Source organism: Streptopelia decaocto (genome assembly GCF_964273445.1).
Source record: "Streptopelia decaocto genome assembly, chromosome: 1".
NCBI classification, from domain to species: domain Eukaryota; kingdom Metazoa; phylum Chordata; class Aves; order Columbiformes; family Columbidae; genus Streptopelia; species Streptopelia decaocto.
The window spans coordinates 62,338,329-62,366,031 of NC_138663.1; the positions used below are offsets into that span (position 1 = coordinate 62,338,329).

The following is a 27,703-nucleotide window of genomic DNA, read 5'->3' on the forward strand; positions in this document are numbered from 1 at the left end:
CTTCCAAATACAGTTTCTCTGCTCTCACTTTCCTGCTTAGAGTTTGGGGGAGTACTGAGCATCTGTTTGGTATTTTCTATAGTTTGTTAATTTAGAACAAATCATGTAGGATTCTCTAATTATAATTACTCGGGTATCTGTTTTTCTCAACACAGAAGTGTGAGAGATTGCTGCTATACCTCTACTGTCATGAAATGAGTCTTGATTTTCAAGATCCAGTTCCTCCCACAGTATGTACCTCACTTCTTGCTGTTTCATATTTGTAGCATAATTGATATGTTTCTAATGGCATTTTTATGTCCCATCACAGTCCATTACCAGAATCAAGTTTCATAGACATTGAGTGTATTGAGCATGTTTAATTTTACTTAAACTGTCTGAAGGGGGGTTAAAAGTTGAAGCATTGAGTTGGAAGGGCATTTGCCAGTAAAATTCCCCAAGAACTGATTTTGCTTAGTACTTCAAAACCAGACACAAATACTAAGTGCTGTTTCACAATGCTGAGTGATACCACTAGAAAGGTGAATCGGGATATGTTTGGTTATTTTTTAAAAAATTACCTTGTTTTGAGAATTAGAGTACTCCATAGTACTAATATGAAATTGAATTTATTATTAGCGTGAAATTTATTAGTTTAAAATGGTAAACAATACCTGGGTGCATTAGAAGTCCATGGACACACAGAGTTACCAGCCTGATCAGATGAAAAGCACCTCTTTTATTTTCCTCAGTACAAGTCCATGGGAAAGGAATTCATCAATAAGTAATATGCTCCTATGTACCTTTGTATTCCATTTGAATACGAATTCTTCTTTTGGAGTACATTCCACAGGGTTTAGTAAAAAGAAAGGGCACAAGAGATTAATTGTTTAATATGATGGTCATGCATTACTAAATTCAGGTATTATAGCATTTATCTTAAAAAGTGAATCTAGTTAATAAAAAAGTGGGAAAATATTATAATTGTATTTCATATCATGTATTCTAATTTCTAAAGAAAGAATAAATCTTAATCCTGCAACCACAGCTAAGGATGCCAAAGTCATTGATATCTCTGAAATTTGCCACCATTTCCAAGGACATATTTTGTGACCAAAATTCATTTTAAGCAACCCATGTACTGTCTCCATTTGAGTGGGTTGCCAAAGTTCTCATACAGTTGTCTTGAGAGTGAAACTTTAAGACGGCTCATTTGACTACATCCAAAAATAACATCCAGATCATTTGCTCCATTGTATGTAGTCAATATAGGTGGGGTTTTAATTTGTTTTTCTTTGATTTTAAAGTAGGCATTGGGATGAGTATATTTTAGCCAGCAAAACTAACATACATCACTCTCACTCCAGAAACTGTACAATTGTTATATTTAGAATCGTACTTTGAAGATGAGACTAAATCTTGCCCTCTCTCTCAGAGCTAAAGGTTTATAAAACAGTAAGTAATGAACATGACTGCATTCAGTAAAAAAAAAATTATTCTCCATTTAGGTTCCTGATTACTACAAAATAATCAAGAAGCCTATGGACTTGTCAACCATCAAGAAAAGACTTGAAGCGACCAATTCATTCTACACGAAGCCAGAAGACTTTGTGGCTGATTTCAGACTGATTTTCCAAAACTGTGCTGAATTTAATGAGGTCAGAGAAGTAAATGTTTTATCTGGTTTTGTAGGTTTAGTTGCTTTCAGGACTGTGGTGGGGGTAGAACTGGCAGCACAAGAATTTATGGTGTTAAACTTATGCTGGTGATGAGACTGTAGTGAATACATAGATCACATTTGAAACTATGGGGGTTTTAGATGAGTATGCAGCAGAGATCCTTCCACAGAAGGAAGGAGAATTGTAACAAACATGCTCGCTGAATGACAAGGCGGCAGGTAAAGAATGGGACGATTGTTTATCATACAGTTGAACGGTGGGCATTTGATTTAAAAATTGGTTGAATCCTCCTCGCCTCCAATCTTAAATTCAGTGGGATTTTCATTTTGAGAGGTATGTGCTCGCTCTTGTCATTTCTAGTTGCATGTCGAGTGATTATTATCCCTCAGCGCACGCAAAGTAACAAGTGGTGAAAAAGGGATGCAGGTAATGAGTGGAGCACAAAATGGGAGAGAATTACACCAGGAATAAATGCCTCTCTCTGTGGCCTCGGTTGAGTGCTCCTCCAGTCACCCTGGGTGGCTGCAAATACTGGCTACCACAGTGGCCTCTGCTTCAGGAAACTGCGCAGCCACGATGACTGGGAATCATGTTAATTAGGACTGCCTAGTCACAGAATCACAGATTGTTAGGGATTGGAAAAGACCTCAAAAGATCATCTAGTCCAATCCCCTGCCGGAGCAGGAACACCTAGATGAGGTTACACAGGAATGTGTCCAGGCGGGTTTTGAATGTCTCCAGAGAAGGAGACTCCACAACCTCCCTGGGCAGCCTGTTCCAGTGCTCTGGCACCCTCACTGTGAAGAAGTTTTTTCTCAAATTTAAGTGGAACCTCTTGTGTTCCAGTTTGTACCCCTTGTCCTATCATTGGTTGTCACCGAGAAGAGCCTGGCTCCATCCTCGTGACACTCACCTTTTATACATTTATAAACATTAATAAGGTCACCCCTCAGTCTCCTCTTCTCCAAGGTAAAGAGCCCCAGATCCCTCAGCCTTTCCTCATAAGGGAGATGCTCCGCTCCCTTTATCATCTTTGTTGCCCTGCGCTGGACTCTCTCCAGCAGTCCTCCAGACACCATCTATGCTAGCAAATATTTCACCCTAATTAAAAAAGGATCTGTAAGCTGGAGAAATTCTAGCATTTCAAGCAGTCATTCCAAAGCACTTTAACACCCTGAAGGCATACCTATATATTTCACAGCATAACCCAAATTTTTTAAATTTATTTTTTAGTTAGGATTTAAGAGGTTTTAGAATATCTTTATATAGCTTTCAGAAAGCAGGCAGTTTGGCTCTTGTAATTGGCGTCTGTGATAATTCATTGGGGAAAAAAGTCATTGGGAGTGTTGGTCAAAAGCTCCCGCCTCGCCCTCGGTTTTGCAGGCTTGTGCTCTTTGGGACACGTGTTCCACATTTTTACCTCTGATAGATATTTTTGTAATCTGTAAGAGCACCTAAAAAACCTCATTTTTACCTAAGTATAAAGCTATTTCATGATGCACTGATGTTGTTAATTCACCCAACAGCCTGATTCAGAAGTGGCTGATGCCGGCATGAAACTTGAAGCGTACTTTGAAGAACTTCTGAGTAACCTTTATCCTGAAAGAAAGTTCCCTGTACAACCCAGCTGCCAGAGTGAAAAAGATAATCTGGAACTTACCGACGACTCGGATGATGACTTTGTGCAGCCCCGGAAAAAGCGCCTCAAAGGGGAAGAGCGTCAGTTGCTTAAATGAGCCACGTGTGCTACGACAGACGTTTTTTAAAACCTGAGAATATTTATCACTGCTAATTGTGAAAAGAGGAAAAAATGGGACTACTTTGACTTGTAGGTTTGTGGATATTTACTAGACTTTCTACTCCTTGTCTGAAACACAAAGGCACATGGAGAGCTTCTCTGAAGTTCCAAACTTTCATCATCATTCTGGAGCAGCACAGAACTTGCCATTTGCCTTGGGCGACAGCTGTTTAACTTTGAGCAAGAAAAGAAGTTTGTATAGAACTGAACTTTACAACTTTACATGGGTTCAACATGTGGCTTTCTGAGTTTGAAGAAAATGTGATCTCACCAGACTTTTAATTTTACCAAAGGCATGTGGCTGGCCGTGAGGTGGTTTCTTTGTACTGTATTTAACACAAGCCATGAAAACAGATGGTGTAATATTATTGTCCTGCAATACTGACTGGTACAATGAAAGTGTAGTTGCCCCCAAAGAAGTTATTGGTAATTTTAAAATGTAAGGGAGAGTGTATTAAAAATAACTTTTAAAAAACAAGCAAAAGCCAGAAGTTGTTTGAGAGTTTTTAATGGAGGAAGCAAGGGGCATAATTATTTGGTTTGTGACATTTTTGTTGCCACCAGCAAGAAACAATGGTATTTCTGTACCATTTTGTTTAACAGGTGTCTCAAGTTTGATGTGTCTCTGTTTAATGGAGTTGATGGCAAAGTCTTGAGTTGAAAAATGTTTGTTTGCACTTATCAGTCAGTCTTTGTGTGTGTTTAAAGGGAGGAAAAAAGCATCCTTCCTGTGCACAAGCTCTTGTTTTTCCAAATTTCTAAATATGATATTGTTGGAATGCAACCAGCATCGTTGTTCACTTGAAAGTACGCAAATTTGAAGAGTTGGAGAAAAAAGACAGATATTGCTCTTTAGCCCTTCATCTGTCCATGTTAAAATCACCAGAAGGTGAGGACACATTAGCTTTTTTTTGTTCTGTTTTCCAGAAGCACTGACAACAGTATAGATGGTTGTTTCTGCCCTCAGAGATTGCAGAGTTAGAGAAGTATTTGTCTATGGCTGCTCCCGCTCTTGATTCATACCCTTCATTTATATCATCTTAAACAAAAGCTGAGTTTTCAGGAGAGCGGGCAGTCTGTTGGATTAATTGAGCTCTGATTGTGCCAGAATTTTGCAGTAGGAATTATTGAAGACATCAGAGTATACACAGAACTGCTTTTGACTTGCCGTGTAGCACTGGTGTGGTGCTGTGGGTAGATCAGCGATGGGTCTAGATCCGAGTTCTGCTTGTGCCTCCCTCCCGTGTACATCTGCGCTCAGAAAAAGGCCCTCACCGGGTGAGATGTGCACTGCGTCCCTGTCACAAAGGCACGTGGGCACTACTTAAAATGTAGGGGACACTTCACAAGAGCACTCGGTTGTGTTTGCAGCAGGCCTTTGACATAGCTTTGGAGTTTTACCACCCCAGAATACCAGAAAAAAAAAAGGAAGAGAAGTGAAGAAGCAGAACGGGACAGTGAGGTGAGACCATTCTAACAAATGTTTGATCAGCGCACTCGACAGTAGCACAGACTCAAGAAATAAGAGGCACTGCCATCGTGACATTTGAAGTCTTAAAGATCTGGCAATGCCTAGAAGTCCCCTCACCAAGTTTAGCAGTACTTCCAGAGGAAGGTGCTGTGGGTTGCTCTGGACCGTAAGTTGCAGGAACAGAGCTGTTGGGGGATTTATCACATTTAGAGGTGGTGTTAGACCCCTCTGCAGCTCCACAATCAAGTTGTTCTCCCAGTGGAAGATCCTGGGGGGAGGAGCGCAGATGTTCTCCTGCAGTCCAGTTACTTATCAGTCTGCTGTGAACTGTCTGAAAATGTCTCTTTAAATAAGCCACTGGAAAATTTGACTCAATTTTCATCTTGTGATCTTGAATGTCACCCTAAGAACCTTCAGAAATGGGCGCTGCAGTGAGGTGTGAGATGTTAAATTTAACTACTTTATTTCGGATGGTATACACACAAATAGCTGCGGCATGCTGGGTGGGTTTTTTTTAAAGGAAAGTAGTGTATTCTTTCAAGCCGATATAGCAAAGAGTGCATCTACATTGTGTATTTTTCCCCCTTTGCCTCAGTCCACTGAATGGTGGCTGTTACTGAAGAGTCTTCATCTCACTTCATGGTATAGATAGAAAGTATCTATTTATTGAATCATAAGAAAAGGAATGTCTGTAAGAAATATGCCATTTGTCTATACAAATCATAGCTCTTGCACCATTCAGCTGCAATTTTTAATAATGGAAATGGTATGGAGAAGCAATCAACATCAAATGCAGCTCGCAGGAAATGACAGATTCCAAAGGTTTATTTTTTCTTTCCTACCCAATCCAACATCAAACACTCGCTTTCATTTTACTTGCTAAAAAGGGAAAAGGAAAAAAAATACATAAAATTAATAAAATGCACATGAAAATGCATGGATACACGGGAAAACAATATGCAATTGGATATGTCCAAAAGGTCTCGCCTCTGACAGGCAATCCCCGTGACTGCCTTGAGAGTGGACTGATGCTGCCCTAATGAACTGAAAGAAGAGTAGATAGGCTTTTTACCTCTCATTGTCTAGCTTTCACAATAAGTTACTTACTTACATTATTTATTTATTTATTTGGTTAATTTAGGCCTAGCTTTAAGGAGCACGGCTCTTGCCTAGAGCCTTAGGACTTAAATATTGCCATGTTAAGAGAGCTTTGAAGTTCCTGTACGGATGGGATGACTGTGCTGTGTGAGGCCCTCGGACGAAAGTCGGAATTCAGCAATCCCTGAATGACCATGTGCACAAATGTAACCTCTGAAATGACCGCGAGATGAGAGTTAGCAAGTTGAATTTAAGATCTGATGGTGGCTTTTCTGAATACACAGCTAGTTGTGCAGATTTTTATTTTTCCATCTTTTTGACTTGTGTGTGTAGAGTCCAGCAGCTGGAACTTAAAACGCTTATTTATAGCAAGGAGGATAATAACTCTATTAAGTCCCCAAAAAAGAGGGGACCCCATTAATGAGTCATTACAGTTCCATTTATCTCGACCACTGTTAGCCAAAGTTAATCCAACTGCAGCTGAATCAAAGCTGACCTTTTAGGTCTAAAGCAGTTTTAATTAAGTGTTTTGCTTAGTAATTTTCTCTAAATGCAACCATTTGAAGGCCCAAGTGGCTCTCTGGCCTCTGTGCATGGGCTTGAATTTCACCCACAAGGGAAGAGTAAGTTGCTTTGTCCACTTCCTTGCTTAAACTTTGGTTATTTTTTTTTCCCCAGTCTTTTATAGAATATCATTTAGATCTTTTAAATGGCATAAAAATATAAAAGACAAGTATTTCTAAAAGACAAGCAATTAAAGAAGCAGGCAGTTGTTAATATGTTGCTTTTCTGAAAACCCTAAGGTTAACTTCTATGTATCTTGGGAAACCTTAGAAGATGTGACCCAATGAAGTTGAGCGTCTATGTGTATATATGGGCTTTTTTTTAAAGCTGCTGTCTTGCTCTGGGCTGCTAAAGAATGTGGATTATTTATCCCACAGTCTTCTGATTTATACAGGTAAGACTGCAGAATAACAGGCAGTGCAATGTGGGCACGCTGCAAGCACGACATGAAAATTTCCATGCTGGTGTAGCTGAAGCGACTGGAATCACAGAACTGCTCACCACCTCCTGAAATGAAACTAGTGCCACTTGGGCATGGGAGGCTGTCTGAAGTTAAACTTTCCTCTTTTAATCTTTGTGCTTGGTGTTTTGGCTGATGGCTTTAGAGGAAACACTAGCCACAAGGGCTTAGCTAACGGACTGATGCAGTTGGGGCTTCTGACTTGAATTTGATGCAGAAATGGCTTTAGTGGTTTAAGTTTTGGTTACATTTGCTGTCCTTTCTTCCTGCAGCACAGGCAGAACAGAGTCCGTACCTGTGAAGCAGCAACTTCAAGTTAGGACTGGGGATGTTTAGATGTTTTGGGATGCTTAGACTGGATATTAGGAAAATTTTGTCATGGAAAAGGTTGTGAAGCACTGGAACAGGCTGCCGAGGGAATTGGTGGAGTCACCATCCCTGGATGTGTTTAAAAGGTGTTTAGATGAGGTTCTTAGGGACATGGTTTAGTGCCAGAGTAGGTTATGGTTGGATTCAATGATCCTGAGGGTCTCTTCCAAGCAAAATGATTCTATGATTCTGTACTAATGAAGAGGTGCTTGTGCTAGCTGAAGCCAACACGCTTGCATGAGTAACTGGGGCGAGGGCAGATCTTCTGGTTTGTTTTATGACAAATCAGCTTTAGGCAACTGGGATGACAGTGCTTTAAGCTGCTGCGATAGCATGGTCCTGTGCTTGCCTGTCAGGGTTTGTTTGGGCTTATGAACCCTCAGGACAGTTGGGGTTGGATTCACAGAATCACAGAGTGTCAGGGACTGGAAGGGACCTCAAAAGATCATCTTGTCCAATCCCCCTGCCAGAGCAGGAACACCCAGATGAGGTTACACAGGAAGGTGTCCAGGCGGCTTCTGAATGTCTCCAGAGTAGGAGACTCCACACCCCCCCTGGGCAGCCTGTTCCAGTGCTCACTGAGAAGAAGTTTCTTCTCATATTTAAGTGGGATCCCCTGTGTTCCAGTGTGTACTCATTGCCCCTTGTCCTACCATTGGTTGTCACCGAGAAGAGCCTGGCTCCATCCTTGTGACACTCACCATTTATATATTTATAAACACTAATAAGGGCACCCCTCAGTCTCCTCCAGGCTAAAGAGCCCCAGCTCCCTCAGCCTTTCCTCATAAGAGAGATGCTCCACTCCCTTCATCATCTTTGTTGCCCTGCGCTGGACTCTCTCCAGCAGTTCCCTGTGCTTCTGGAACTGAGGGGCCCAGAACTGGACACAATATTCCAGATGGGTCTCACCAGGGCAGAGTAGAGGGGAAGGAGAACCTCTCTCGACCTACTAACCACCCCCCTTCTAATACACCCCAGGATGCCATTGGGCTTCCTGGCCACAAGGGCACAGTGCTGGCTCATGGTCATCCTGCTGTTCACCAGGACCCCGAGGTCCCTTTCCCCTGCACTGCTCTCTAAGACTGTACTTGCCCTTGTTGTATTTCATTAAATTTTTCCCTGCCCAGCTCTCCAGCCTGTCCAGGTCCCTCTGGATGGCAGCACAGCCTTCTGGCGTGTCAGCCACTCCTCCCAGCTTGGTGTCATCAAGAAACTTGCTGACAGTGCACTCTATTCCCCCATCCAAGTCATTGATGAATATATTGAATAATACCAGCCGCAGTACCGACCTTTGAGGCACTCCACTAGATACAGGCCTCCAACTAGACTCTGCCCCATTGACCACAACTCTCTGGTTTCTTTCCTTCAGCCAGTTTGCAGTTCACCTCACTACCCAATCGTCCAGACCACACTCCCTCAGTTTAGCTGTGAGGATGCTATGGGAGACTGTCAAATGCTTTACTGAAATCAAGATAAACCACATCCACTGCTTTACCATCTTCTAATCCACCTGGTTATGTCCTCACAAAAGGCGATGAGGTTGGTTAAGCATGACTTCCCCTTGGTGAAGCCATGTTGACTGCCCCTAATGACCCTCTTATCCTTGATATGCCTTGAGATGGCACCAAGGATAAGTGGTTCCAACACCTTCCCAGGGATGGAGGTGAGGCTGACTGGTCTATAGTTACTCAGGTCCTCCTTCTTGCCCTTTTTGAAGACTGGAGTGAAATTTATTTTCCTCCAGTCCTCAGGCACCTCTCCTGTTTCCCAAGACTTGGCAAAGATGATGGAGAGTGGCCTGGCAGTGACCTCAGCCAGCTCCCTCAGCACCCGCGGGTGCTTCCCATCTGGACCCATGGATTTATGGATATCCAGATTGCTTAATCGGTCCCTAACCCAGTCCTCATCAACCAAGACAAACTCCTCCATTGTCCTGACTTTCACTGGGGCCTCAGTGGTACGGGGCTCCTCAGAACAGCCTCCGGCAGAGTAGACGAAGAAAGACAAAGAAGGCATTCAGTAACTCTGCATTCTCTGTATCTTCTGTCACCAGGGCACCCACCTCATTCACCAGTGGGCCTACATTGCCTCTGGTGTTAGTTTTATCTGCCATGTATTTGCAGAAGCTCCCTACATCCTCTGACAACAGCCTTATATTCTTCCCAAGTGGCCAGCCCCTCCTTCCATGATCTGTAAACTCTCCTCTTCCACTTGAGTTTGTCCAGCAGTTCCCTGATTCTGGCTGAATCATAGTCTACTAGTTTCTAAGTAGCATTTAGATACAGGGGAGTTCCTGGAGGGGTGACACAAACCTGCAGTGCCCTGTCCTTGGTCTCGATGGGCAGCGTGAACGCAGAGATGGCACACACGATGCACACCGATGCGAAAAGACACAGGGCCCCAATGAAAGAAGCGTTTATAAGGACCTGCAGGCAAAAGAACAGTTCAAACATCAGCTCAGTGGTACTGGGGAGCTGGCAGTTAACTGGGAATTAAAGAATGGACAAAGGGTCACAAACACCTGAAAGACTCAACAGTAGAAAAACAATGTCTTGTGAATGTAAGAGCTTTCCAAAAGTAACAAATGCTAAGCTTTGGGAAAAGATTTTTGCAGATCTGCATTGGGCAAAGAAAGACCACATAAGTACTCTGTGTAAACATCAAATAAAGAGCTAATGAGTTGAGGAGGAATCAAATGCAATGTTTACCAACATAATCAAGCATGCTCTTACTTGTGATATAAATGGGGCCACCATAGCTCCAACACGGCACAATGACCCACTTGTTCCCATCCCCAGGGCTCGCATTGTGGTGGGATAAACCTAAAAAAAAAGGCCAGAAAGTAATCTCATTATCTCGAGAATGATCTGTGATATGTGTCCTTATTTTTCCTTTTTTTTTCTTTTAATTTTTCTTCAGCGAGGCCCATTACACTATCAAGGGCAGCTAGAGTGATAAGAGCTGGCAAGAAAGGCTCCTTTGGTTCTCATTTGTGCCATTACCAACCTGACCTATTTTGCCCCAAGTGAAGTATCAGGGCAAGTAAATCGAAGCTGGATGTGACTCCCCTGCTGTTTGTTATGACCACGGCCTTTCTCCCAGCTGTGCTGGGCAGCTCACATCAAAGTCACAGCGGACAGGCTGGGTGATAATGGAAGAATTGAATTTATATTGCTGGGCCCTGCATCTGGAAAGCAGAAAGAAAGGATATTGTCTGCAGCCTTCAAGGCTGCCTGTTTATTTGTATCAACAGCACTTTTGTTTAGCAGGAGGGAAAAGAAAAACGGATCCCAATAAGAAAGCTTCAGGATTAGAAAAATATGCTGTATTTTCTTTTTCACATCTCCCACACACCTGTGCTGATAAAACAGTTAACTAAAGTTAAGCAAAACACATGCTTAAGTCCTGTTCAATATCAAGAGATTTTAGGAGGTATAGTTATATGAACCTTTGTTTTACTAGGCCAAGCCAATGGAGATAATCTACTTCAAGAAGAGTCCAGGCCTGTGGCCAGAAAAGGAATTTTCCAGAAAGGGAAGTTTGGTTTTGATCAGTGATTAAATTTTGAGTAATATGGATTTATGATATTGCTGTTGCAGCAATAGTCTGACCATCAGCAGCATCTAATTCAGGAGTATTAAAAGGTCAGTATTTAATCAAGGCTGGTGCATGCTTAAATTTAGTGTGCTATGAAAAAAAGTACCAGGTGAACCCAGAGGAAGCTGCTTCTGTTTGCTTTTTGTCACTTTACTCAACCTAGAAGGCAAACTCAACAAACCTAGAAGGTTAACTCAACAACAACAACAAAAAAAGCACAACACTGCCTCCTTGAACTCATGGCTCCTGAATTGTGTGCAGGGCAGACTCTCTAAAGGATTTAAATTACTTGTGGACAGAACACAACAATTTCCATTAAGTGAAAAAAATCATATGCTACCTCATACACTACATCAGTACCTTTAGTGCTGGAAAAGGTTCCTTTCAGTGGTAGCTTATTTTCTAGCTTTGCAGGGGTTGGGGAGGAGAAAGATAATGAGGTTTGGAAGATGATGGTACACACCATCCTCAAAAATAACATTTTTCTGTGGTAGCTGACCAGCAGGTGACTCTTCTTATACCTGTTCTCGTCATCTCCAACTATTTATCTGATTTATTCTCTCATCTCAGATAGGAAAACAGTGTGGTAAAGAAGCCAGAGAGCCATAGTTCAAGAAAGTTGACTAACTAACTAGTCAATAAATAAGGCAACATTGCTGGGTACAGGCAAATAAATGGGTTTCATGCCCCAGAACAGGTTAATGTACTTTCAGGAGAACCCACCTCTGCTGTGTAGATGTAGATGGTGTTGAAGTTGGCTGAAACCAAGGCGCGCAGCATGAAGAGAAACCCGATCGTGCCTGCGCTAGAGAGGAAGCCATGGGGAGCAAAGAGTTAGCGCCACTGAATAGTGGTCACCAGAGACACAGCCTCATATATTCACTGTGCTGGGGCTTTTACCAGCTTAATGTAATGGAAAGCATATGGAAAAGTTGATTGCTGACAAGTATAATCTTTCTTTAGTCCATTGGTAAGGCATGTTTGGTAACAGGCTGTTGCATGTGAGGTCTCCCTTAGACCAGGTTTAGGGGCTGGAGGGGATGATCTGAACAGGACAGCGGTGGCTCAGCTGGTGCCCTCAACATTATGGTGAAGTCTGACTTCCAGCCTAACCCTTGCTTTCTGTTCCTCTATAAAACTATAAATGTGCTGGCTGGGCTCAATTTCAAGGAAAACTGAAAATAACAATAATAGCAGTACAGAGGTTGGTGCCTTAATGAGGAACTGTCAGCTCCCTGACAGGGGCTCATTTAGCTTAACGACTACGTGCAGGCTCCCACCCCAGCTCCCAAGTGTTTCAGCCAGTCTCTAGGGCCGGTGGCCACAGGACAAGCAACAGAGGTGCATGTCGCTGGCAAGCGGCCCTAGGGCTGCCAGGCAGGTTAGAGGAAACTTGGGCTAGAAGCCATCCTGATTTTCTGTAACCATTAGCTCTGCCAGCTTGAGCGGGATCTTTCTTACACATCCTCACAGATGAACCTGATAATTACAGACTCATGGCAGGCTTTCCTTTCATGCCTTGAGCTCCTCTTGAAGTGCCCAACTCTACAGGTTAGAGGAGATGTGTAGCATTGCCAAAAATGAAAGGAAGGTGGAAAAAAGAGACTGAAAGAAAAATATTACTTCTTTGTGGTGGATGTTGTTCACATCACTTTTCGTTTTCCAGACAGCACTGGAAAGCAGTTAGTTATGTACTTAGTGGAAGCCAGATGGGCTCAGTAATACCAGTGGGTTGCTCTGCACACCCCTGCACCACAGCATCTGCTGCCGCAGCTTTCATGGGAAGGGCAGGGAACAACTCAAAGGGGTTTTTTCCAGGTCTACAAGAATTAACTGGCCTGAGTGGTGACCTGAGAATACAACAGGTATTCTGTCCTCTGCCCACAGCGTGGCACTCCTCCCAAAACATGCACACACTGAGCCAAAAACACCCGCACGCTGAGCGAGACTACCTCGAGACGCAGATATTAAGGAGAAGAAAGAATAGCGCCGTACATCCCATGGTGATACACAGGCTCAGGCGTCTTCCGAGGAAATTGATGCCGAGAATGTTCAAAGGATTTACTGGAGACGAAAGGACAACAGTAAAATGTTAGATGACTGAACTATAATGATTGTCTGTCTTTATAGATTTTTATGCAGCGTGCCTCAAAAATACCTCTCTGCATCCCCAGCACCTACCAAATGCTCTTCAAAATGCACAAACCCTATAATTTTCTGCCTGTACCCAAACCATGCAATTTGCTGTCTCTGTTTTGTTTGTCCTTCCTCTCAGAGGATGCAGCCTGTCCTCCTCTGAAATTGCCATGCCGTACTACAGCCAGACACCAGCACTGGTCCTGAGCCAGGCAAGGAAGGCACCTGCTGAGGTAGCACCACAGGCCTGAGTGGGTTTGCTCCCTCCAGCCACAGCCCAGCCACAAACGCTGGGGCCCAGGCTGTGCCCCGTGGAGTCCCCAAATGAGCTGGGAGCCAAGCAGGCACCTGAGTCCATCACTGGAGTGGTCCCAGCCCAGCTGCACCTGCAGGATCCAATACCCAATTGCTGAGATATGAACCAGGGAGAACATTCGTCTCCCAGGAGCGTTGCAACATGAGACCCACACACAGTGCGAAGTTCTCTCAAGGGTGCTGTGTGGGTTATTTTGGGCCATCCTGCCATCCCTCAGCGCTCTCAGGCCGGCTGCACCAGGAAGCATTTTGGTTTCCTGCGGATCCCCTGGGCACTTAGCTGTAGTGTTCACCTGCTCCTGAGGTCACCATCTCTTTGAAAGGAGGGCACCTGTGTGGCGCATTCAGTCATATCAAGCTGACTATTGTCAATCCTTGCTTATTTGTGACTTTCCAACTACTACATGTCAAGGAATTTGGGAAGCCAGGCTCAGTTCTGCTAAGTTATAAGCCATTTCCCTTGGAGTTTAACCAAGGCTTTCAGTAGGTACTAGCTGCAAAGGAGGTGTTCGGCTCTGCTGTTGGAAGGACCTATGCTGAAGTTGACTTAACCCCCTTGGGAGCAATGCCCTTCCTTGCCCATTGCCACCGGCTCATGGCCTATGTCCCCGACCTTCATTTGAAGAGCTTGAGCCTGGCAACACTGAGGACATGTGTGACCTCAGGCACATCAGCTTTGCAGCAGGTATGAACTGGCTGCGAGAAGCGGATGGCAGGGCAGGGAGGGGAGGTTACGTGCGATCTCTCCGACTGTGCTGATGATCATGGTCTGGTAGGCATCGGGGCTGAACAAGCGGCAGTGGCAGGGGCTGCGGCTCTCCTCGGACTCGTGGCTGGAGTCTCGCACCGATGGTGCCGCGGAGCCACAGACGAGGTCCCGCTCCAGTAACTCAGCACTGGCCAAGATGACGCCGTAATAAGCAAAAGCGATGCCAAGCCTGGGGGGGTAAATGCTGCAGTGAGCGGCGGCAATGATGGGGAAGGCCCACTGCCACCTATGTCCATGCACCTTTGGCCCTTGGAGGATCCCACTTCAGCTCATAGCTTGTCTTTTTCTTGCCTCTTAATGCTGTTTCTTGTTCTACAGCGGGTGACCTGGTGCAGTCACACTGGGAAGAGCATGGCCCGTCAGTTCCTCTCCTCACACAGTAAGTGGAGACATTTCCAAACAACCTCTTCCCAGAGGACCAGGGAGATCTCAACATCATGCCCCAATGCTTGAGGCTCACATGAATAAACTGTTTGGAGTTTTTTTGTCCTTATTCTTTCTGCCCAGAGATTTTTCAAAAGGAGTTTTCATTAGCTGGCTGGAGAAGCTCACATCGTACCCTGGCTGGCTGTCAAAAACACAGGATTGGTGACGGCAGCCTGGTTGTGTCATTATCAAGTAATTCAGCATACACCTAATCATAACCAGGCTGAGATGTAATTTTCACTTTTTTATTCCCCCAGCAATTTCAGAAGCAAGCAGCAGAATTTGGGCTAGGAAACAAGCTGCCTGAGGAGGTGGGGGATGCTCGGGGCATGGGGGGGCAGGAATGCAAACCCAAGAACACACCAGTGACTCCTGGGAGGACTAGGAGAGAAAGGAGGATTTAAAAAAATATCTATATAAATCATAACACTTATACAATTAAGGAGAAAAAAAAAAAGACATAAACAATTCAAGGCCTGACTTAGCAACATTTTGGGTCAATGAGTTCCCACGGACCCATTATTTATACGTTTCTATTCCAGACAGCAAAGTCAATGAAACGTATTACCCTTGCATACAGCTACCAGGAACATTGCATATGAAACCCATCTCTCCCTTCAATCTTTATTTTCCTCAGCCTGTGGCACCAGTAATAGTTACTGAGTTTCTGTTGAAGCCCTATTTCACCAATACCTTGGCTGGTCTGCAAAAGTTGTACATTTTTGCTCCTCATGGGAAGAACATGTTGTGGTTTAACCCGAGCTAGCAATATAACCACGATAGACACTCACTCACACCCCTCCCTTCCTCATCCCCCAAATAGGGGAGAGAATCAAAAGGGAAGGGAGAAACTTGGACTGAGATAAAAGCAGTTTAATAAAATAGCAAAATACTAATACACTATTAGTAAATATATATATATATATAATAGAAATAGAATATAAAATAAAAGATACTCAAAGCAATTCCTCATGAACTACGTCTGCACCAAGCAGCCAGTCCCAGGAAACAGCACCTGGTCCTAACAGGCAATCCCAGAGAGAGAGGAGAGAAAAAGGCAGAAAGGCCCAGAGGCCTCTGTAAAACAGCAGGATGGCAAATGGCCAAACTAAAGAAAGTCCTAAACAGAATTCCCATAAACCATCCCAGGTGCAACAAAGAGAGCGAAGAAGTGAGAGAGACCAAAAGATCCCAGCTTTCCTTGAATATGAAGCATGACATTAATGGGATGGAATACTCTTATTGATCAGTCTGGATGTCAGTCAAGCTCTGCCCCATCCAGCCCCCCTTCCTCAATACCTCACACCTGTGGGCAGAGCGCTCAGAACATCCTTGGCTCTAAGACGAGAGCAATTAAAAACATTAACTCTGTCCCGGGTGTTATCTTCTTGTCCTCAGACTAAGTCCAAATAATGACCATGTTAGCTACAAAAAAGAAAGGTTTCTAACTGCATGAAGAATATTAACTAATTTTCAGTCAAACCATCACAACACATTTGCACTGAGAAGGGAAGCTGAGCCATGGGCACATCGCTGGACACGCTGCAGGCAGGTGTGGGCTCTCTTCTGCAGCTCTTGCCTGGCTACCACCCCACCTCCCCTGAGCCACCGTGTCCTGAGGAAGGGCTCCTGGCATCCTGCACCATGCTGCATGTCCAGCCTTTTTCTGCCTATGTTAACACTGACTGACACAGGGTGTCTGAGGCATGGTCTGAGACCAGGACAAGCCTGCAGTGACCCATGCTTGCATACTTCTCCTGCAGCTGCCAAGTGTCTGCAGCCGCCTCCTGAAGCAGAAGGAGTGCCTTGCAATGGCAGAGTCAATGGGAAACTTCTGCTCCCTGTACATGTTCAACTGAGAGAATGAGCTGATAAGCAAGAGGGGAAAAAAAAATTAAAAAAATTAAAAAACAACTCTTTTTTACCATATGATCCATATCTGCAAAGTGGTTCTGAGGTATTTGGGGTGGACGAGGTCCTTGAATCTTCCTCTCCTTTCCTGCAAATCATTTGATAGAAGGTTTTAAAAAAGGCACCTTTCACTCAGGGACAAGTGTTCTGCAGCAGGAGCCCCGACCCCCCATGCCTCAGCCCAGGCTGCTGGTGGCACAGACAGATGGTGCAACACAGCACTCCACCAGCCCTCTGGAGAGGAAAGTCCCTCTTCCCAAAGGATGCCCACAGGAGGATGCGCTGCAAAGGATGGAGGGGAGGAGAATAGAACACCCTAAGCACTCCTGGCCCCACAGGACCAACCCCCAACTCCCAGCAGTCTGGCCACAGCATGACCATCAAAATGCTGGAGGGGGACCTGGTTGCGGTGGGGGCCAGCACTGCTGGGGCTGCTGGTGGTTCCCATTGCCCCGCGTGTCGGGGAGAGTGGCCCAGCATCTGCTGCTCTGCCTGCAGAACAAGTTTGTGACTATGTGCATCCTGCTGGGAGCCCTGAAATGCCAGTGAGCAGAGAGACAAGCAGGCACTGGGGGGCCCTGCCTCCCCCCCTGCTCCCCAAGCACCAGCAGCCACCTCAGTGTCCCACCACCGAGGGGAGACAAGTTCACAGAGGTGGTTTGGCTTACCTTTATTTTTATTTTCCTCATCATTGGTTGAACCTGAGAGGGTACACAGCTAACAAAAACCCTTCCTACAGCTAATGCAGGTCCATTACTTCAATTAAACTACAGGGAAGCTTTAATCCTAATTAATTCCCATACAATAGGAACATCTCGCATGAATTGCTAAGGACAATGCTTGGTGCCTGTGGGGTTGAATAAGCAGCAAAGAGGTCCAGGAAAGGGACTTAAAAGAGCTAGGTAATAATTTTGTGGCCCTGGACAACATTGTCTATTCTTCCTCTCTTGGCGCCCAGCTCCTCTCCTGCCACCCCTACAACACCCACACTTGCTCTTGGGCATTTTGGTTGAGTAATGATCAACTCCTGAGCTGCTCAGCTGATTGCAGGTACAAATGGCACTAGGCCTGAAATTACTTCTGCTTTGACCTTCTTCTGCTGGCCTATGGCTCCACACTCAGGGACCTGGGGTGCTGGTACCCAGCAGACAAGCCTGGGCAGGGACTGGGAGAAGCCACTGGGAACAGTGGGTTGACCTCATGGCAGGGACCAGCCACAGCCCTGAGAGGGACCCCAAGGGGCAGGTCTCAGGTGTCCCAGCACTGGGGTCATCCCTGTGGGATGGATGGGCAATCAGGAAGAACGTGCTTTGCTGGGAGCCTTTTTTGTGGTAAAGGAAGCAAATATTTTCTCAGTATAATATTTTTCTGAGTGAACACAAAAAGAATGTAAAAAAAAAAAAAAAAAAGGCAGAAAACTCAATTGCATTTTGAGGGTCAAGATTACTGTCTCTCCAAAAGAAAAGTGACATCTTGGTCATCACATTCAGTAGTTGCTTGGGAAAGAACACAGGTGAGAAGTGGAAGACAGGCAGAGCAAGACATGCTTGGCTGTCCTGCTCACTCCTCAAACCCCAGATGACGGCAGCCCTGCCTGGGACGGAGGGTCCGGGCAGGGCCCCAAGCTCGGCTTACCTTGGCGGGCTCTGTCAGCACCCCCTCAGGCATCACTGCCCCATTCATCTTGGCGATCTTCTGCAGCGTGGCCAGAGCTGCTGCCGTGTTTCCCGTGGAGATGTTGTACCGCGCTGACTCCGGGATGAACTGAAAGTGGAGCGGCATCAGAAAGTGTTTCTGCATCTCTCTGGCCGTGCAGCCCTACTCACAGCTTCCTGTCATGCCCAGGAGGCCAGCCAGGTTAGCACAGCCTGAGCTGGGGAAGCCTTTTGCCTCTCCTCCTCCTCAGCCATGCCTCGGGACACCCCTGCGTATCCCAGCTCCCCATGGCCTATTCTGGGGGGCTGACTTTGCCTGGCAAACCCATATCTTGGTCCAGCTCCCAAGCCAAAGATGCGGGTTTAACAAAAATTGGGGTGAGGGGCATGTCACGTACTCAAGTGAAAATCTTGGAAGACTCAACAACATAATCTAAAAAAGGGGTACACAGAAAAAAATTAGGAACAAACTTACTCATCACTAGCATTTGCAATGTTCACTAGTACCTGATGGTCTCCCCAAAGTAAAATAGCTTTTTATTAAATTATGGCTCTATTGAATTATAAACAATTACATGTGTATCACTGAAAGTAGAAGACTCCTTTTTTAAAGGTGTGTGTATATTTGCCATGTTTTTTATTTCTTCTGGACTAAAAACTTTTGCTACCCATTCTTTCTGGCAAAAATAATCAGAGAAACCAAATGTCAAAGATATACAACTGGCTGTTCATGGCAATCTTGCATTTCACTGCCCAGGTAGCACCCCAGGTGGACTTGTGCATTCATTCAGCTTCAGGAAGGGCTTTCACATCTGCAGTACCCATGAGCACCATAAGTAGGGATTTTCTGCATCACTCCCCACAAATAACATGGTCAGATCAGTATTTCAGAAACATGAGTGGACCTGGGGAAGCTGCAGTTGACCCTGATATCCATTTGCTGTGTGAACACTTCATTGAGGCTCCTTCCCTCAGCCCTAGGAAATGTAAAGATTGAAAAGGGTGTGCAGTGACCAGCACTAGACTGAAGGTATTGTGTTTTTTTGCACATCCCAGCTAGCCTGTCTTTCTCTTGATGCTTCTGGGTGCCTGGGGAAATGCCAGCTTGCTGGTGGTGTGGTGGAGAGCAGGGAGAGGGGCTTTTCTTACCTTGAACACCAGAATGAGAAGGATGCCGGGGATGGAGGCAATTCTGATCAGCCACCGCCAACCAATGGTTGGGTTCACCACTGATGCCAGGCCAATGATTAACAAGGATCCTGTCAACCAAAACACCTTTCCAAGGGAAAGGAATGGGTTAAAACATGAACATATGGAAATTACTGGTTTATTTTCTTCCCTTTTGGTCTGGTTTTATAGCTAGGTGGGGATCTGTGCTAAGGAGCACTGAGGTGCAAATGCTGCCATCCCACAGCTGTCTAAGAAGTTGAGCTTGGATTGAAGGAAAGAGGGAAAGACTAGGATTTGGGGAGGGATGGCTGAAGATAGCCTCAATTAGCTCCAGATGAAAACAGAAAACTTGCTGTGGCTACCATTGTACTTAAAGCCGATTCTTTTGTCATTTCAGTCACTTCTCTGCTAATGTTCCTGCCTGTCAAGTTTCCTCTTGTCTAAATCTCTGTGGGGAAGCAGCAGCTTTACAAGCACTAAAGGCAAAGACAGACCAGATTTCCACTGTTGGAAGCTGGTGAGTCTCCACTAAATGCAATGCCAAGATATACCAACAGAGAATCTGTCCCCTTGATCTGCAAGTATGTTCCTCCCCAAAGTCCACTTGCTGCCATTAGGAGACATGCCCCTTTCCAGGGGACTACCCAAGGGAGCTCAGCCAGCACAAAGCACAAACAAATACATAAAAGCCACAGCATGTTCGTGAGTAATCTATGGGCAGAAATAACAAATTTCTGTGGAGAAATACAAGATTGTTCTTTTTTTATAAACCTTTTTGTTTCTGATGATACTATAGTGATGAAGCACCAGGATCAAAGAGGCAGTAACGAAAAGCAAATTATCCCTGCCACCAACACCATATACAAACACTTTTGGTTCAATAGTCAGTTGAATTTGTGCACTCGGTGAGGCCTCCGCAGATCATCTGCTCATGCAGCAAGTGCCCGCTGCAGAAATATGGAGTAAGTAACAGCCCCAGTCACGCTTGCTGTGGTCTTTGCCCAGCAAGTGGTCACAATCCATCCAGCGTGTCTCCAGCCTAATTTGGGACTACCCTATCCTGAGTAAAGCCCCGTGCCATCCCTTAGCAGGGACAGAGAGAGGCACAAATCAGGATCTCATCTGAGAACCACCTCATTAACCTCTTATCATCAGGGATCCAAGGAGAAGGGGGCAATGAGCCCAGGGCTGGAGGAGGCCAGTGGTGCTGCCAGCTCCAGTGCCTGACAGACAGCCCATCGACACTGACCCCATTAGAGTGAGCAGCACAGTTATCAATAGGGAGACCGAGCGGCTGGATGTCAGCCATCGCTCAAGTCTCCGGGCAATATTCAGAGCATCCCATTATTTGAGAAGAAATTGTCTCTCTTCTTCAGGGAGCTGCCTGTGTGTATCTTTTAACACTGCAGACACCACGTCGCGGGGTGCAGGAGGCAGCAGGCACTCACTCAGACCCAGGCAAGTGTGAATAGTCTGAGAGAAAGGCTGATGTGCTGGCGACCCAGCTTCCAAACAGCAGTGGGACAAATCTCCTGGGACTTGGGGCTAGGAGAAATAGTAACGTGCTCACTCTTACCTGAGATAAGGGCAACATGTATCCTCGGTATTTGGTGGGCAAAAATTCCGTTTTTATGATGAGCCTAGCAAAAAAAGGGAAAAAAAGCAGAAATACAGCAACAATGAGAATTTCGGTACTAATCAAATAGCAGTTCAGCTCAGTCAGTGCTGGACATTGCTGCCTATAGACAGATACCCAGAGAGGTGGTAGATGCCCCATCCCTGGAGACATTCAAGGCCAAGCTGGACAGGGCTCTGAGCAACCTGATCTGGTTGAAGATGTCCCTGCTCATTGCAGGGGGTTGGACTAGATGACCCTTGAAGGTCCCTTCCAACCCAAACTATTCTGTGATTCTATGATTCTTCCAACACTGAGCACCCAAAGATGGGGGATCCCTGCTCAATAAAACTTCCACTTGGGCAGGCAGCAAATTACAGGCAAGGGAGATTCATGGCACAAGTCCCCCTGCAGGCCACTGCTATAGGATATAGGCAGGTGAACACTGCAGTCTGTACAGCAGGAAACCTATGGGAAGGTCCTATGGGGAGGCTGGGGTGTCATCGAAGGCACAGAGTATGCTTGTAGAAATGAACAATTTTTAGTGAATCATATTTCTTTCATTAAATAAAGAAAAGAGTCTGTTCCACTTTTTATCAAATGATTGGATAGCCTTTGTGGGGAGGGCCTGGTACTGGCATCTCTCAAGCTCACAGGAGTGAATTGTGCTCCCTTGGCTGGAAAGAGGGGTGGGGAGAGACCCACATTGGGTCCTTCTGTCTCAGCTATTGAAGTGTTTTATGAAACGTGTAATCTCCCTCCATCCTCACTAGCAGCCTCCATGGCCAGGGAATGGGGGCTCTCCTGCAAGGGGGGCAGCCCTGGGAGCTCAGAGAATGCACAGCCCAGGTGCACAGTGCCATCTCCTCCCAGCAGCACTCATCTCCCTCCTGTCCTTTGCTTTGGCACAGGGGTCTCGGGTCAGCATGACTGACTTAAAGCTTTCCTGCATAGGCAGCAATCAGGCTTTGAGAAACCATGGAAGGCGCTGAAATGTTGCATTTGTTTCCCTGAGAGAGTTGCAAGAAATAATTTATTTTGCCAGGCTCCTAGTGAAGAGGTTATTAATACAGTGAATTCCTCCTCTCCCCTTCCACGTCCCCCTTTCTTCCCCAACAGGACAAAAAGTTTAATTTAAGTGGGAACATTTTACATCTGTTCGAGGACAATTTGCTACTTAAGCAGAATTGTTGTGACTTTTTAATGAGAAAGCGGCCTTTGCTCATCTGTTCCCTTTCTAATTCTTTTTATAATATATATGCTTAATAATCCTTCTGTCACTGGCTTAACATAAACCAGCTACCCCCTCTATTCCAAGGAGTCCTTGAGAACTGCAATTTAGGTCAATCAACCAGGATTCAGTGAAATTACAGAGCAGCATTTTGTTTCAGGTGGTGTGGGAATTTGTTCCCCTCTCCCCTTCCAGCCCCCATGGAGGCCCCTTCCCCACCATCTCCTCCAGCCTCCAGCACAGCCACAGCTTACCAGGCTCAGCACAAGGCAAACCAGGAGCTCCACCAGGGCCAGACAAAATGAGCTGAAGGTCAGCTCTTGCTGTAAACCCAGGAACTCAGCCCCTCAGGTCCGTGGGTGCCCCCACTAACCTCCCCGTGAAGGCTTCTGACTGCCTTACCCTTGTGCGTGGCCCGCCACGCCGCCTCCTACCATGGCCCGCAGGAACACGAACCAGATGTAGGATGGGGAAAATGAGGTCAGCAAGGAGAAATAGGCTGCCCAGAGGAATGAGAGCAGCAGAATCTGCAAAAGGGGAAAGATTGGGGTCACCAAACCATGAGCTGAGCCCGGTGTGTGGCTCCTGTGGGGCTCAGGAAAAGGACATGCAGCCCCAGGCGCTCACTCACCTTCCAGCGGCCATACCTGTCGGCCAGGAGCCCGAGCACTATGCTGAAGACCATGTAGCCAAAAAACACCATCTAAGGGGATATAAACACAAGCTGTAGTGGATCCATGCCTGGCAGCACCAGGCAGCTCTGCTCTTTGAACTGTAGGTGAGCTGAAAGCTTTCTGGGCAGCAGGACAAACTGCAGCACCCAGAACCATGAGTGAGGTGGCTTGATTTCCTTCAGGTAGTCACTCACTGTTTCAGTCCTCAAAGCTGGAAGTTGGATGGTAGGGACTTCAAAATAAGAATACGGAAGCAGGGGCTTGTTTTGGCATTACAGTTCTGGGCACAGATGTGTGTTCACATCAGCTCGCTTTCTGGTTTTCTGCAGTTGTGGTACTGTTCCTGTCCCTGAGAGGATGTCCTAGGAATTTATTTGGCCCACTGGGAAATAACGTACTTTGCAAAGTCTTTGGTGGTGCCCCTGACAATGACCACATGACGGATGACATGCATGGGAAGAATACAAGTCACTCACCGTTGTCACTAAAGCCACCTGCCAGTCTTGAAGCTGCCACTCGCATCGGATGAGAGGGGACACAACAGCTATTAGCATGATCTCCATGGCTTCAACCACCTTCGGGAACAAGTGTGCATGTTATCAAGAAGGGAAGCCACAAGGAGCCCACTGGGGAAAGTCCATCAGTCCTACAAAACCTGCAGCCATGGAAGTCCCACCAAGCCTGCAGCCACGGCAGTCCCACCATGTCAAAACAGCCCTGCAAAGCCATGGTGTCTCCATAGTGGTCTGAACCCTGTGCATGATCTGGAAGAAGTGAGCACTTGGAAAAAGTACTTGGAGAAGAAGGGAGAAAGATGCACCTACAAAGCAGGTATCTAGGTACACAGTGTATCTAGGAAGATGGAAAGACTCATCGCTTGCAGAGGACACTCTCACTCAGTTGTGCTAGTGGAAGGTCTTCAAAAATCTCTGGAAACCAAGCTTCTTGGTTAGGTACCCAGCTGTGAATTTTGGCATCTAACCTAGAGATGACCAGGCTTGCCAGGCTCCGAGTGAAGAGGTTGTTAATATTGTGAATTCCTCCTCTCCCCCTCCATGTCCCCCTTTCTGCCCCAACAGGGCAAAAAGTTTCATTTAATTGGGAACATTTTACATCTGTTTGAGGAGAATTCAAGGAGAACTTAAAAGTTTCAGCATTTGTTTTGTTTTGGTTGGTTGGTTTGTTTTTTTAAAATTTTTTCTAATTTTTTTATTAATAACTTCATTGATCCATTGGCTGTTTGCCCCAGCAGCTGGCTTCGGTTAAGAAATAAAAGAAATAAGCCTATCATTTACTCATAGCAAGAGACTTCTAGACCTCAGCTGCAGTGATCCTCATGGATCACGTCTTAACATCACATCTTTACCCCAGCCTGACCTCAGGCTTTTGCCCCAGTTCCCAAAACAGATACACCATTAACCCAAGACCCTGGCAAATTTTTCAGGTACCCAAGGGTGAGAGAATGGCAGCCGTCCCATGCCAGGTTGAGCAGGGTTTGGGTGCCCTGGGGATGGCATGAAACATGCTGCCAAGAGACTGAACCAAACCCTCAGGTGCTACTGAAGATGTGCCCCACCAGTGCTGCCCGGTGGGACAGTGCTCCAGGCAGGAAAAACTTGCTTGGCTTTGCCCTGAAATCATTTGTGGCCAACATCTAATTTGGCCAAAGATGACAAAAGCAGAAATCCTGCTTGAGAAGGTATGTGTGAAAAAAATGGGCTGCAATACGTGCTCATGGTGCTTATGGTTGTTATTGCACAGTAATGAGGAAAATGAGAAGAGCCTTTTTTCGGGCCAGTGCAGATGGCTGCAGACACCTACCCCAGTGCTGCCCATGATCAGGAAAAGTGCAATGTGGAACTTCCCAAACCCAATGGTTTCCACAGCCTCTTCCACTGTAAATGTCTTCTGCCCTGAACACCAAAGGGAAAGACAGAGACAAAAAACATGTCAGCAGTCAAATTTTACCTCCTTCTTATGAAATGTCAACATTTTTCATGTTACTGTGGGACCACACCAGGAAAAAGGCTGGAAACATCTACCAGTTTTGTGTCCACAGACCAGCCCCTGCTCAGGGGTTGCTGAAACAGCAGCCAGGGGGGAAGAGGGCAGGCTGGGCATGGAGGCAGGACAGCCTTGCCTTGAGTTACCCCAGCTGCTTCAGAAACCCATGGCTTGGACTACATCTGGGCAATGGTCTGCTCCCTTCCCCTGCCCAAATTGCCATGATACACTGCCCCTCTGCACCCCTGGGCTATGGGTCTGCTCCTGGCATGGGTGGTGTGAGCTGGGGGCCGCCCCAGCCCTGAGCCCTGCAAGATGAGCACAGCCAGGAGCTCTGGGCTCGGTTTCATCTCCTAAACCTTTATTCCTGACTTGCTCCCCACTCCAACCCCATTTCAAGAGCAAACAAAGCATCTCAAGATCAGGGCCAGGATGGCTTTATAAACAGACCTGGCAGAAAGCTTTCAGTCTATGTATACATTCAAACTCTTATTTAGGTAAAGTCATAGCTATATAAATTTTTCTGTCAGACCGTTTATCTCCCAGCTAAGTCATCTCAAACCCATCAACATTACCTCTGAAATGGAACAGAACGTACAACAGGATTTCAGGAGGAAATTATTATTTTTTGTTTCAAATGCAGAACTTTTCATTTTATGCTCTTCTGCATTTTTTTCACTTGAAAATGCTTTTGAAATAGAATATATTTTTCTCTTTACAAAAAGTATCCAAAATGAGAGAATCCTCGAATTACCAATATAAAAAAATATTTACACAAAGGAGAGGTCTGAGAAAAACCAAGCCAGCCAGCTCTTCCTACCATCATGGGCAGCAGCCACCAGCATGGCAGCTGTGATGAGAGAGGAGCAGTGTGAAGCTGATGCTTCTGGCTCCATATACAGACATTTTAGGTAGCTGGAGTGCCAGCACAGGGGACCCAAATTTCTAGTCCTGACAATACAAACCCACCTTTTGGGGGTTCTTGTCTCTCCATGTGGATTTCCTCCAAGCCAATAGCATTTTCCGCCTCTTTTGGTGCAGTGGCCATGTCAGCTCCTGCTGGGGTCCACTGTCACTGCTGGGCAAAGCTGGGATTTACCTGTGAAACTTCTGGAGAGTCACAAAGCCATCTGAACAATCAGCCAGCAAAGCAGCAACCTGTGCTGGAGTGGAAATATTCAGATTTGCTCAAACACAAGGTTGTTTTGGGCAGCTCCTGTGAGATGTCCCTTCCCATAGTGGTTTCGGTGAAAAATAGATAGAAACTTCGCAAGGTAGGTTAGTCAAACTGACAGAGATCAGTCATCACATTGCAGTGACCATTTTTATCGAAAATCCAGGCCCTGCCTCAGGGAAGACAGAAGACCTGATCACACAAGAGAGCGTGTGACAACTTCCCCAGCCCAGAGATGAGTGAAATGCAGAGACAGCCAAAAGATGCTGCATTTCCTAGAGCCAAAACATGACATGACTGGCAGCATGTTGTCCTTCTTGGAGGCAGGAATTGCCACCATTTGGGAGCTGGGTTGCATGAGCAGCAGAGCTGCTGCACCCTGGAATGGCTCAGCCTTGCGGGAGCACCCATGGGGCAGAGCCATGGGGCAGGAACAGCCATGCCAAGGAACTGGGTGGCCCAGCTGCTCCCCTAACTCCAGCTGGCCGGGGAAGGCAAGGCTAGCCAGAGGCAAGCACCCAACACCTCCTCAACCAGCCCACACCTTGCCAACTGAGCACTTCCCACGGCAAACCTGATCCCCTGCCTCATGCCCCCGCTGCGCTAATCCCCGTCCTCTCAGGTCAGCAATAAACACAGATATGTGTCCTGATTACAACAGGGCAGAGCTGGCTTCCTCCACTGGTGTTTCTGGTTTGCAGTGCCAGATCCCTAGTTTTATCCTCATCTTAATGCCAGGGCAGGGATTAAGTATACTTCTTGCTTTAACCCACAAGCTTTCCTGTTGAGTGCATGCACAGACACCGGGTTAGGGGAACTCAACCAGTCTTCAGTTTGATGACACCTTCTCCTTTGATGATCTCTCCCCAGGGGTGCTGGACTTGGCCCAGGCAGCATTCATGGCCACCCAGCAGCGATCGGGGAGGCTGCAGGAGGGTGAGATCTTGAGAGAATTTACAACTGAGCACATCTGATGAAAGATGCAAAATCCCAGCTGTGATAGAGGGCAGCACAAACATGGAAAACACAAAGTTACAGCACTCCCAGGCTGGACACCATAAAAGCATTATACTGAGATACAGTCATGAGGAGGCCATTAAGGGCTAATGGTAGATTAGCTTGTCGGGTCGCACACCTTGCTGTTATGGATTGTTACAGTCAGCATCCAAGAGGATGCATAGGATGTTGCTTACAACTGTTTCTCAGCAGTGGCCTCAGAGACAGCAATACGGTGCCACGAGCTGACCATGCTGGCCACCAGCTATGGACCGTTTCCAAGTGGAACCAGCTCAAGAGCAACCAAACAAGATTCCTGGGAGAGCCCGCCAGAAGAGGTAAAGTTTTACTGTGTCAATGAATCAAGAAGAGCTTTGCAATATCAAAATCTGGGGGCCTGTTTTTCTCCTTTTCTGTTCCTTTATGATGAAGGACCTGCAAACAGGTTCTGCCCTAAACTGCCAGGTCACAGCTGTGTGTGGTAAAACAGCTGCGTCTGGTACAACAGCTGCTCTCCTCCGAACCCTGTGGTGGGTGCAGCCCAGGGTGCTGGCAGGCCAGGCTGGGACATGCCCAGGACAAGGATCGAGCCCTACACCCTTTCCCACCCCA

At 46.1% G+C, this 27,703-nt stretch overlaps 2 protein-coding genes across 2 annotated transcripts in view; one reads left to right on the forward strand and one right to left on the reverse strand.

Annotated features, from left to right (window-relative positions):
- The window catches only part of TRIM24 (tripartite motif containing 24), a 63,866-nt gene extending 59,536 nt beyond the window's left edge, over window positions 1-4,330 (forward strand). The window contains exons 17-19 of the mRNA XM_082042977.1: window positions 156-230; window positions 1,488-1,637; window positions 3,185-4,330. Coding sequence (XP_081899103.1) covers window positions 156-230; window positions 1,488-1,637; window positions 3,185-3,394 — 435 coding nt within the window. The 3' untranslated portion in view covers window positions 3,395-4,330. The remainder of the gene's footprint in view (window positions 1-155; window positions 231-1,487; window positions 1,638-3,184) is intronic.
- Window positions 4,331-9,451: 5,121 nt separating this feature from the next.
- On the reverse strand, window positions 9,452-22,946 carry SVOPL (SVOP like; the record flags this gene model as incomplete). Its single annotated transcript, XM_082076341.1, has 11 exons — window positions 9,452-9,844; window positions 10,151-10,240; window positions 11,739-11,820; window positions 12,968-13,079; window positions 14,202-14,404; window positions 16,587-16,660; window positions 18,208-18,336; window positions 19,377-19,502; window positions 20,974-21,037; window positions 22,646-22,770; window positions 22,875-22,946. The coding sequence occupies 11 exons, from the start codon at window positions 22,944-22,946 to the stop codon at window positions 9,683-9,685; spliced, it is 1,239 nt and encodes a 412-aa protein (XP_081932467.1). The 3' UTR covers window positions 9,452-9,682.
- Between the last annotated feature and the right edge of the window lie 4,757 nt (window positions 22,947-27,703).